General features: G+C 36.6%; 1 protein-coding gene across 2 annotated transcripts; it reads left to right on the forward strand.

The window, feature by feature from the left end:
• Positions 1-638: 638 nt before the first annotated feature.
• Positions 639-12608, forward strand: LOC133849146 (plexin domain-containing protein 2). 2 transcript variants are annotated; one of them, XM_062285049.1, is made up of 8 exons: positions 639-823; positions 7263-8207; positions 8269-8478; positions 8882-9033; positions 9099-9177; positions 9338-9705; positions 10403-10420; positions 10505-12608. In XM_062285049.1, the coding sequence occupies exons 1-8, from the start codon at positions 736-738 to the stop codon at positions 10571-10573; spliced, it is 1929 nt and encodes a 642-aa protein (XP_062141033.1). In that variant the 5' UTR covers positions 639-735; the 3' UTR covers positions 10574-12608. The 2 variants fall into 2 exon arrangements, with proteins under 2 accessions (XP_062141033.1, XP_062141034.1); XM_062285050.1 differs by lacking the exon at positions 10403-10420 and having other exon boundaries at positions 644-823.
• The last annotated feature ends 390 nt before the right edge of the window (positions 12609-12998 follow it).

Raw genomic sequence — 12998 nt, forward strand, 5'->3', positions numbered from 1 at the left:
AATATTTCATCATTGTATACATAACATTTATTAAAATATATATTCTCATTAATGTTGTATATTTTATACCGGCTCATATAATCGTTAACATATTATCGGTTGATGTTGGTTTCATCAGCTGTTTGCAATTTCAAATATGACGACATTAACTTATGTCGCGGTTTGGCTATAGACAAATTCGAACTGTTTATTATTATTATTTATTGCCAAATAACATTCAATTTCGTTTTATTTGACATATTTCAAATAAATTATATTATTATTGATGTTGTATACCAAAAAATAATACCATATACCCTAAAATAGTGATACCAGCTGGAGCTCATAAAATACCGAACTGTTTAGTTCTCACGGTTGCATGTGTATATTTGTACCGCATTAAATACTACGCATTTAATGTACCCATTTCGATAACAAATATTTTACTGTTTACAAATTTGTTTTATAAGAAGTTTTCCATAAAACACTTCCAATATACATATTTTGCTGACACGGAAAAACTAAAAATTGTTTTCTAAATAGATTGTCATACAGAAACTGTTATCTGTCAACAAATCAAAGTGTACCATTTTGAGCAATTGTACACAATCAAAGAGAGCAATGTACCGAATTTATTAGAATTGTACCGCATGTGGCAGTCCGTGTGTCGTGTAGTCGTGTTTTGCCATTAATATTTTCATTTTCAGTCGCTGCGGACGTGTGCGTTTTTGGTCGTGCGGGTGGTACAAGAAAAAAATGGCGAAAAGTGTCGGTAGTGCGTGCGCGCAAATCGCAATTTTATTAACAATTTACGGATCAATACACTGTGTCAATTCCCTACTAAGTAAGTGCAACCAAAAAAAAAATAAGCAAAACTACTGCAACACCATATGACAGATCAACATTAAAAGCAAATGACGTTTATGCTTGCTGATGATTATGATGATGGTGATGATGACGACGTTGTCGAAGAAGACAAAACGCGAAGATTAGTCAGTAGAGTCAATGGTGTGTGTGTTTGTGGGATGCAGGAGGGGGGAACACAGAGGGGAAGCCAGAGCGCGCTCTGCTGACAGTTGGTACTTTTTTTTCATTTTTTTTTGTGGCTGTATGGTGAAATTTTGCTGCCATGTTATATTTTCTGTTTTTCTTTTGTTTGTGTCTTTGTTGTTGCTGATGTTTAAAATGAATTTTGTGTTTTTATTTGTCCATTTTTCGCTGCCTGGCAGAGCAAAAGCGTTAATTGACAACAAAAAACAACAACAAGAGAGTAAAATATATCAAGTGTACAACGTATATTGCTGTTTCTACTATTGAGTGCGTCTGTGTGTGTGTTTGTATGGCGCAGCCGAGTGTGAAAATAGGCAGCCAAGAGCAATAACAACAACAACAACACTACTAAGAAACGCACGTCCTGTCGCCTGTCTGCCTCTCGCTCTCTTACTCTACCTTTAGCTCGTTCTCGCTCTTCTAATGCGCAGCCCACGTTCGCTTTATTTTTAACTTTTTTTTTCTTTTTTTTTTTACGCTACGCTCATTTGCTCCATGCTCCACTTAACGTGCAACAATTTCCAAAGCCTCTCCCCCACCCCCCGCTCTCTATCTCTCTGCTCCCCTCTCTCAGCCGCTGTCGCAATTGCCGAGCGGACATCTCAACGTTGCATATTTCAATTGAAATTTGTGGCGCATTTTTATTAAGGCGCACAGCAAAAGGTGAATGTGTTGATCTTTTTTCATTTTTTTTTTGTGTTTACATATTTTCTTTTAGTTTTTTTTTTAGTTGTCGGCAATTTGCAATTGAAATACATGAATTGATCAAAAGAACAAAACAGGTGGCAACCTTGTCAGCAGCTGCTGTTAAGCCGCTATTTCAATTTTGTCTTGCATTTGCTACTCTCTCTCGCTCTCTCTCTCGCAATGTGCGTGTGTGTGTGCACCCATTTTACGCTGACCCCTTGGGCCATAAGTTTTCAGTGTTGTATAATTAGCCAGTAACTAATGTACATATGTGTGTGTGTTGGTATTTCTAAACTGCTAGCGTCGTTTTCGTCACAGTTCATTTACTGCACGCACACAAATATGTTTATGTATATGTATTTCCATGTGTTAGCTGCTGTTGTTACAGCTGCGGTGTGTGTTTGTGTGCGTGTCTAACACCCACCCACCCACTTGATGAAGTTCTTGCACTTTTGCTTTGTTTCAACCGTCTATTCTTCGTTTTTACTAGAAATCAATCAGCAGCACTACTTTCAGTTATCAGCAGCAGCAACAAAATGCACATCGATTGTTGTTGCTGCTGCTGCCAACTATTACAAATTCTCAATCGCTTGTTCGGTAGCCTTTTATAGCACTCTGGGGACTGTCACTGACTGACACAGTCAAAGACCAAAGAGCGCTTATCAAGGGCAACAACAACATCAAGAGAGTTGTTTTTGCTTTCCTCTGTTGCTAATGGTACAACTGCAATTTTCTGTACTTGTTTTGTTTTTGTTTTGCTGCTTCTACTGCGATAAACACAAATCTGTGTGTTCATGTGTGTGTGTGTGTGTGAAACAACGTAAATCTTACAATGTAAACACATCTGTAATCGATAGCTACTTAGAGATGAGCGATTGCAGATAACTGCTTAAGCAGCGATTAATCGAAAGTTAGACAAATATTTAAGTTGGCTTCTTTATTTATATTTTTTTAGTTTAGTCAACTGTTTCTCTCTAGTTTTAGTATTATATTTATTTTGAATTTTTTTTTAAATCAACTATTTAATTCGGTATTGAAATGTTTAGTTAATATACCACATTAATATATATATACATTCATTTAAATTAGTCAGTCAATATTATGCATATTAAGTAAGTGACGTCAATAAAAATATCTTTGGTTATGGGATTTCTTATTTTGTGACGCATTCAAAAATAAAGCAATACTCTTTATACTTAGTTATTTAATGTAGCAAATTAATGAGAAATAATTTTTGAAAATATAATGACAATTAAGTTATGTCATTAGTCATTTTGCGTCTAACTGCATTCAAAAGTAAACAAAACTGATACCACAATCGCTGGGAAATCACGAGCGAAACTTATCTTTGTTGCAGTTTCCATTTGTTTTCCTGGAGAATTCCCATTTTTAAATGTATAAATGAAAATTGCAATAGTGTGTATAACAGCTCCATGTATCAACAGTAGTCTTAATTGTAGTAATCAAGCAGTTAATCTCTTTTTTTTTAAATGCGTCAATGAGCCACGCTTTGTGTCATGTTAAAGATCAGTCAGCCACTCAGATCATGTGGACAAGGAGTGTAGCTAGTTTAATCTAAGGAAAGGGAAAAAAAAACAAAAGCACACATCAGCTGCTAGAGCTTTCGCGAACAAAGAAAATGATAATTGTTTTGCTTTGCTAGCATTTTCCAACACTTGACTACGAAATCTGCATATGCGATCGATAGAGCAACATAACAGCGTGAATCCAATTGGATAGTATTACATTCTCATTGGAATGCATTTCCTTATATCTTTTCTCTCTCTCTCTCTCTCTTGCTTGTCGCTTTGCTCTGTCCTCGTTCTGCTTGTGTTGACCAAAATAGTTGCGCCCATTGTGTATGTTTATCTTGTGAATGGCAGCAAAAAAAAGGCGCCCACACCAATTGAGTTGTCGGCGTCTTGAGTTGAAACTCGATGTGGCAACATCTCCCACCCTCAACTCACTCAGTCACACGCACACACACAAACACACCCATTGACGTGGTGACAACAGGAAGCGCAGTCGTCGACGTTAGCACATCATCAACATTGACAAAGCTCTTCCACCTCTCTTAATACTCCCCCTCTCACCTTGTCTGCTCTCGTCTCGTCTCGTCTCGCCCACTCTTCACTCTCCTATGTGTGTTTGTTCGTCTAGCCGTCTCTGTCGCTCGATGTCGCCAATGCATTTTGAGGGCCTCTCTTGGTGCTTCTCACTCTCTGATTTGACCGATAAGCATGTCCGGCAAACGGCTTATGGTTTGCTTAACGGCGCTTTTAAGCCCAAAAAGAACTCTTTTTTTTTTTGCTTTTTGGCCACGTCAACTGTACAATTGCCGTTGTTGTTGTTGTTGTTATTGTTATTGTTGTTTTTATTGGCCGACTGCAGACTGCAAAATGTCAACAATGAATAAAAGAAGAAAAAAAGAGCTGAGAACAGAAATTTAATGTACAAACAAATATACGAAAAACTTGTCAACTTGAGGCCAGATAAACAAGCCATATAATGGTGCATAACGCATGCTGGTACGTTAGATACCCTGCATTAAGTTGTGAAATATACATACATATTAATATTTATATCAATATAATTTTTGGTATATTAAATGTCTTTATTTATTTCAATTTGTTGGCAACAGTTCGTTAAAGGAAACCTGCACCGGTTTTCATTTTTTTTAATTTTTCAGTGGAAGCAAAATCAGTAGAGGGTATTTTATTATTATATGAATACTATATACATAAGTATTAACATAACCTTGAACTCAACCAGCCATTGACTAAGCAGTGCGATAAAAAAAGAATAAAGTTGGATTTCATTTTTGTTTTATTTCGGTATGAAATTTAAATTTAATCGCACTTCAACCTTCTTTGGGTAGCTTGATGAATAAGGGGTATCATTATCTTACGACGCAAAATACCTGTCGAAATTATCAACCACTCTATTTCCCCGTTTGCTCGCTTTGTGAAAGCTTTTATCACGAAAGTTATGAACGAACAAAATCAGAGACAAAGGAAAGAAATACACTAATTAGAAGCAAAATCAGCAACAACAAAAAAGAAAAGCAAACAAACGGTTTTCAATTGAGCTAAACGAAAACGCGACGGGAGCAATAAAAAAGAATTGAAGAAACAATTTTGATATGTATATGTATATTAACTTATTTTTTTTTCTCGTTGATTTTTGCAAGTCTCACATTTCTCCAAAAGACGAAATGAGAGCTCTGGAATTGGGTCACACCGACACGCACCGTATGTGAGTGTGTGTGTGTGTGTGTGTGCAAGGGGATGCCGCTTAAGGTCATTAACATAGAGCACACAATATATATTTTAAAGTGTATGAATGAATAGCAATAACTTTTAGTTTTCAATTAAATGTTGCATAAATTTGCGCCAATTATTGAAAATAGCAAAACTACATGGCAGCCACAATAAACGCTAACTGTTACCATTAACACAACAATTAACATCGGGTTCAATTGAATCAACTGCACAAAACAGCGGCTGCAAGAGCAGGACAGAGAGACAACAGCTGCTGCTGTTGCTGCGGCTGCTGCAGGTGTGTGAGTCAGTGTGACCGCTAGTTATTATTATGCAAGGCAATGGGGAAATAGACAAAACGAGAGAAGAGAGATGACGATCAACAAATGCTGTAGCACTCTCCCTCTCTCGCTCTCGCTCCCGCTGCGTTGATTTCCTCAGCGCTATGCAAAAATATTGTTGTTTTTTTGTTGTAATCGAGTAGCATACAAAATTGTGCAATGTGATCGGGGAGGGGAGAAGTGTCATAAGTATTTGTCACTTGATCGCAAGTTATTTGCATGGAGTAGAAACAAGTGCGGAGTATGCAAAACTCGCATTTCTCTAATTGCAAGCAGTGTATATACTTTGTATTTCATTAATACCAAAAAATGATAAAAATATATTGCTTTAGCTTTTTATGGTTTTCCTTTTTAGTATATAGTATGTTTAGGCTTTATACCTTCATCCAACAATATTTACATGGTATTTTTCCAAACACTTGTTTGATGATCGTAATCGATAATTTATCCGATATTTTATTCGTGTGAGTGACCGCAATTGTTGTAAGCGACATCAGCAGCGTGAGAGAGATAGAGAGAGAAAGAAACAATAACAAAGTTCGATTATTGGCGCAGTGCCCTTTGATACACATACCTACACACCCATACAAACAAACGTTCCTATCTCAGTTGGCGTGCGTGTGTGTGTGTATGTATATATGCCTGCTTCCATATGTGTAGTATAAGTAGAGCTAGTTTACTTGACATGCTCTTATTTGAGACGGTTGGCTGAAGACAGCGGCTGGGTTGCAATCAGGTGGGTGGGGGTTAAAGTCGTGTAAATGCCTCAAATGAAAATAGAAAATCGATATTGAGTGGGGGGCATCAAGTAACCGTTAAAAGCAATTACAACACACAAAAATAGGCACAAAATGTGGTTACAACAACTAAAGTGGCTAACCGAATTGCTTAATAATTTATGCAAATGTCATATTATGTAAAATGTCTATAATCAGCGTCGGTTTTATTCGCAGCCGAATAAAAGTGCAAAAATGGTGGATGTAGATGCATTGAACAAGTTACATAGCAGCAGCTCCACCACAACAGATGGTTAACAGTTGGTTTGCAGTGCAGTTAACATGCTTATGTTAATGCGATTATGTTAAAGGCGCTTGGCGTGCACTTTGACATGTTAATGCGTATGCTCGTTGAACATTTGAACTGATTTGTGGCAGAGTTGCCACCCTGACATTTCAACATGACCGTAAGACAATAACAAAAAAAAACCGGGTTACCCGTATTGTGTACTAACTAATCGACACTTTCGACGAATCGATGAACAATACTTAGAAATGAGAAACCGGATTAAGACTTGATAATTCCGAAAATGTTTATTTTTTTATTTATTTTTTATTTGATAAACTTGACTCTCAAAAAATGATTCACAATGTAAATACATTGCACAAATAAGTAAAACTGGAAAACATTATCGCTACTCTGAAATTCCTTAAAAACCGGAATTGGGCATCCGTACTGTTTAGATAGCATAAAGTTTTCTTCTGTTTGCTTTTTAAGTGGAGAGTTACAAATTTAATTTGAATACTTAATAAATAAATAAATTGAGCGTGAAATATATAGAAAAATTAAAATGTGGAGGTTTGATCTTCACAAACGAAAGACTTTTAAGATTATGCTTTAAAAATTCAAAGGTTTCTTTTTTGTGAAATTGAAATTTACCAACAAATTATCCTAGAAAGTACGTTATATCTTTAGAGCTTTTATCCTTTAGACTATACGTTAATAATTCAATATTTCACTGAGAATTTAATCACCATTGAGCAGCTATTGTAAATTATTTTGGCAAAGTATGACCGTATCGTATGGCAACTGTTAGTAATTTAGATTAGATACTAATGAAGTTATCAACTGCAGTGAATATAAACAGCTATGGTCAGCGTTAATCAATCGGTCAATCAACACCTATCACATATCTAATCGAACGTTTTATTCTCTCGTCTCTTTACAGCTCCAACGGAATATAGCAGCCATAGCAGTCCGCACACAACAAACATACATCCCCATGATGTGGTGCTGTTGTCCCCAGCACAGGTGCAACGAATGCGTCGTGCGGCGCCCGCTGCCCCAGCGGAGTCCACGCCCGTGGTGGCCATGGTACCGCATCAAAAGAATCAATACGAGAGCATCAGTCCGAATGCGAGCGTTAATGTGGGCAGCACCGGCAGCATTGCCTACGATGTGCACAATGTGGGCGTGAATGGAACCGGGCAGCGCAAGGATTTAACAGCCAGTGCCAACGTCACCAGCAGCATCAACACTAGCATCAATGCACCCGCTGCAGCGTCAGCCGCAGTTCCAGCCCCAGCAGCTGCAGCTGGTCAAACGCCTGTCGCATCACAGACTCCGGCTGCGGCGCCAGCGCCTGTTGCCGCCAGTCCGGCAAAGAAAACGCAATTGATGGCAGCACAGCAGCCATCGCCATCGCAGCAGCAACAGTATCCCAAAAAGGTGGTCGTGGTACCAGTCGGTGCTGCCACGACATCAACATCGACGGAGCGGCCAATCATCGATGAGGTCGATGTGCCCGAGGAGATCATTACCAAGGAGGTGGCAAATCAAACGCTCAAGAGTCAAGAGGATCATTTCGATTACTATCGCAGTCTGTTGTATGTGAGCAAGGATGAGGTCGCTGCCCTGTGGTCCCAAATGGTCACAATACGCGAGAATAATATGCTCTCGTCATCGCATCGTCGTGCCATGACCGTTGAGCTCACTTTCGATTTCCCCTTCTATGGTCATTATGTGCGTAATGTGACTGTCGCCACTGGAGGTTTCCTTTACACCGGCGAATATGTGCATTCCTGGCTGGCTGCCACTCAATATATTGCTCCACTTATGGCCAACTTTGATACCAGCCTTTCGGATGACTCGTTTGTGCGTCTCCAGGATAACGGTAAGTTTGTCCTTTGTTCTTTATGAATTCAAATTGAATATGGTTCTGTTGTGTTGTACAGGCACCGCATTCACCGTCGTCTGGGAGAATGTAACACTGCAGGACAAGCCCGACTATGGCAACTTTACGTTCAGTGCGACACTGCATCAGAATGGCGACATCACTTTTGTGTACTATCGCCTGCCTACCTTGATTAGCAACATTCTCGACAGCCAACATCCGGTCAAAGTTGGTCTCTCCGATGCCTACATTGTCGACAAGATGCTCTACTGTAAGTATATTAGAGAGTTATTACTATAATAACAATTAAGCAAGAGATACAACACGATATTCAGCTTTAAGACATTCAATATTATAAATATGATCAATTTCGGCACTGCTAACATCTTCAGCATACCTTAGACTTTTAAGATTTCTGTTGCAGACTGTTTGGTTAACATAAATGTCGGAATATTTAATTACAGCGCTGTTAAATAAGAAATTTGCAGCACAGCTGTACTAAGTTATCATAATCAAATCAAATATTCATGTAGAACTGCGGAGTTTGTTATAAATATCCTTTTATTATATCCCCTATCCTCTGGATATTAATAATTGAATGTTTTCTAAAGCTTCAATTGTTCGTATATTGTTTTTCTATTGGCTCCTAACTCATTGTTGTGCTCTGATTCTAGTTGCACGCCGTAAGACGATCTTTGAGTACCATCGCGTCAGTTTTGGACAGCAGGAGATCACAAATAACACAATCATTATGCTAACGGCACTGCCAACCTGTTTGGATTATCACGACTGTCAGTCGTGCATGAATCACAACACGACTTTCCAGGTAAGTTGAACTTTGCGTCTATCGATAACTGGTATGCTTTACTATCTATACACTTTGTTATGCAGTGTGCTTGGTGCCCGACACTCAATCGCTGCTCCACAGCCACTGGCAATGATCGCATGAAGCAGCTCTGGCAGCAGAAGGGTGAGTAATCCATCCATGGATTGTTGTCGATTTATTTTTGGGAATGGATTTTGTAGTCATAATAATTCAATTTCCCAACAAATAACCGATTACTGTATTCATGTCCAAATTAATCACTTTCTATTCAATGTAATATATTGTCAACTGATGCCTTTTTCAGGTTGCGATCGCACCAGCATCGCAAAGATCGAGCAATGCCCGCCGCTGGGCAAGAAGGGCAACAATGCCACACAGGAGCAAAGTGGCAGCAAAAACAGCAACAACGGTGGCGTCATCTCAACGACGCCATCAGCCAAGGATGTCACTGAGTCAACGGTGAGCAGCACCCAATCATCGGTGTCGAATGCGGTGGCGACAGACACCGCCAAGGAGAAGAGCGAGCATCTCGATGCGGTCTCGCCCGAGAATAAGAATGTGGGCGTTGCCTTTGGTTTTATGGTGCCCATTTGCCTCGTGTTTGCCGTGACACTATGGCTCTTCTATGCGTACCGCAATCCACACACAAGGAGTGGACAGCTCCTCATACAGGTGAGAGAGATATGACAGATAGATGAACATCTATATTTTCATGTATATGGGTATTTCTACAGAGAACAGTTTGTCAATTATACATTTAAGAGTCTTATCAATGCAATTGACTATAACTTGCTATTCTTTTCTGTTCTCTACTTTATTTATATTAATTATTCCGTTATTTAAAACTTTGAATTTAATTCTGGATAGTCTTCAACTTCTATCTCCATATTTGCAACAAAAAATTTACTTATCTTTATCTAGGAAAATTATTTAGTTCAACATTTTTTACCACTAATTTAAGCGTTAACTTTTTTAAATTTAATAACAAGTCACTGTGATTCTTCAGCTTAATACTAAAAATAGTTTTACAAGAAAAAGTATTGATCATTCCGCAGGGATTTGGAATTTTTGTTTGCGGTTTTGTAGCGTAATTTAGGTGCCCATATATTTTGTTTATCGAAACTGTTGATAAGTCATAATGGTGATTTATAAATTTTGCCAAGCTATTTTAAAAATTAAAAAGTACACATGATTATTCGCATCAAAGATAAGAACACTTAAAAAAAAAGTTATGTTTACTCAACTTAAAATCGAGGAAATACCCATGTACTATATACAATATTTGTTTAAGTTGGTGTTGAAACTAATTGCAAAGGAAATGTAAAATAATTAACTAATTTGTGTAATTGTAAATTGTATTTACATGCAGTCCAAGCATTTACATCAGGTTTGTTTCCATCTAACACACTTACAATGCAAACGTCGTTTGTCTCGCTCACACTAATCGTACCTTCTCTTTCTCTCTCAACAGTTCCGTCCCAGCCAGTGGTCATGGAGGCGTGGAGAGGCGCGCTATACGGCAGCCACGATACACATGTAAAAGGAGCTGAGCCGTGTGATAGTTTTGTGGTTGTACCTGTTACTCATCCATCCCCTATCCTCCTCTCTGTCTATCTCTCTCTCTCTCTTTCTCATGTATTCTCCTAATCCAATGAGTAACGAGTCACTGAGCCCGTGATGCAAAACAGAAACAGAATTACAAACAAAATATCAAAAGTGACAGGTGCAATTTTATCCATACAAAATACAAAACAACAAAAAAATTCAAAAAAAAAAAAAAAACTAAAAAACAAAAACCCACTTCCTTCCCTTTCCGTCTCGTCGTCTTATCAAAAGTATACATTTACATATGGTATTGGCAATTGTGCTCAGATTGTAAATTGAAATCAACAACAACAACAACACATCACACACACACACACACACACACACATGCATACTTGCTGCTATTTTATATACATACATAAAAGGTAATATATATACAATGTGAATATTATGTGCTGGCTGTTTGGGGCAACTGATTATTTTGTAACAGTCCCTAAGCAGCCATAAGAAAACTATAACAACACCACTCAACAACAACATGAAAGAAATATGTGTCAATCAATTGTGTTCAATTATAGCAACAGTTTTTTAACATGAAATCAATCCACGGCCATTAATGCCAGACTGTTAGTTATGCACACAGGGGAATAGCTGTTGTTATGCTCAGATTTATAAAGCGAGAGCTCAAGATATATCAAAAGACAAGCGCAGATTTTCTTTTTTTTTGATTTTTGGGTGCGCAGCTCTTTTCCTTCCCAGCCAAAATTTTGTAAACTAATTGAAAAGACAAAAAATAGATATATAAATTAAAGATAACAACAACAGCAATATCAAAACAACATAACGTGTGCATTGTGCTCTTCCTAATTAGGATTTTATTTCTATTTGAATTCGTTGTTTGTTGTTTTGATAAACCAGCTGCTAAATTTATGCAACACTTTAAAAATGTGAGAAAACTATGTAAATGTCAAAAGAAAAAATATGCCGCAAAAATTCTAAAATGTACCGAAAGCTATATTTGGTACATTTACATTTCCCTAAATGAAGTGAGAATAGAGATTTTGCAAAATGAAATGGAAATGATCTATGTCAATCATGTTTTAAAAGCGTTTGCATAAATGATGGCATCCAATTTGCTCAGGCCTCGGACCACACACACACACACACACACACACACACACACACATATGAACACGCATATAAATACACCCCCAACCCAACCACACACCCAACACACAGACGAGACCTGTTTGCAATTTAGTAGTTTAATTGTAAAAACATTTTTTCAGTTTATTTTATATTTTTATTATTATTTTTTTTATATTCATCTATACACAATTTGTTTTTTTGTTCTTCTACCCTTTGTCAGGCGTGTTCCGAGTTTCGTAAATGCGCACAAAAATTAAATTGTTTGCTGTTTATTATTTTGATTTCTAGAATTCTTTATGATTTTCGTTTTTCATATGCAAACTGTTTTCAGTTTTATTCGCTTTTTGGATCTGGGAACACAAGCCTCTAATATTCCTATTGGTATTTCTATTGGAAAACTGAAATTGAATTATTTTCAAATTTCTATAACTATAAAAAAATATATATTCTCATTTTTGTATGATTCGTTTATCAATGTTTTTTTTTTTTTAATTGAATTGAATTGAATTGATTGTGTGTATTATATGAATACTACAGCTGTATATGTAGAACTTTAATCTACATATAAAAATATATATATATATATAGATATATATTGTATACAATAATGGACATGTCCATGACGACCTCTTCTTTTTGTTAGTATTTTTTTCTATTAATTAATATTAAAAATATATAAAGTGAAATGCGGTGTGCAAGTATAAAAGAAAAGCTAAACTAATTATATAATTACATAAGCTAAATAAAGCGAAAATATAATAATAAAAGACACGAAAGAAATGAGAAATATAAATAAAAATAAAAGAAGCAACTAAAGATCTGTAACAAAATGTAAGAAAAAAAGCAAAAAAAAAAGAATTACTAAGGAAATTGTATAACAATGTATTTTGATAATGAAATTAAATTTGTATTTTAAGCTCTTATTACATATACAAGATAATTTAAATAAAAACAAAAATAAACCATATATAAAAATACCATTTTTAAGTCGTGCATTAACTAAACCTAAAGCACAATATTCATTATTCTGGAGTATTTTCGAATATTTAACACAGCCATAACAGTCAACTGTTAAGTTAATGTTACGTTTTTACGCTGTTAATTTAACAGCAGTATTTTTACTGGAAACGAAACAAAAAGCTTTAGTTGACTGCAATTTTCAGCACATTTATTCTAAAGTATTTGAAATATTTAACATTGCTATAACAGTCAACTGTTAAGTCAATGTTACGCTTCTTCGCTGTTAGTTTAACAGCAATATTGAGTGACTG

This window comes from Drosophila sulfurigaster, chromosome X (genome assembly GCF_023558435.1).
Source record: "Drosophila sulfurigaster albostrigata strain 15112-1811.04 chromosome X, ASM2355843v2, whole genome shotgun sequence".
NCBI classification, from domain to species: Eukaryota; Metazoa; Arthropoda; class Insecta; order Diptera; family Drosophilidae; genus Drosophila; species Drosophila sulfurigaster.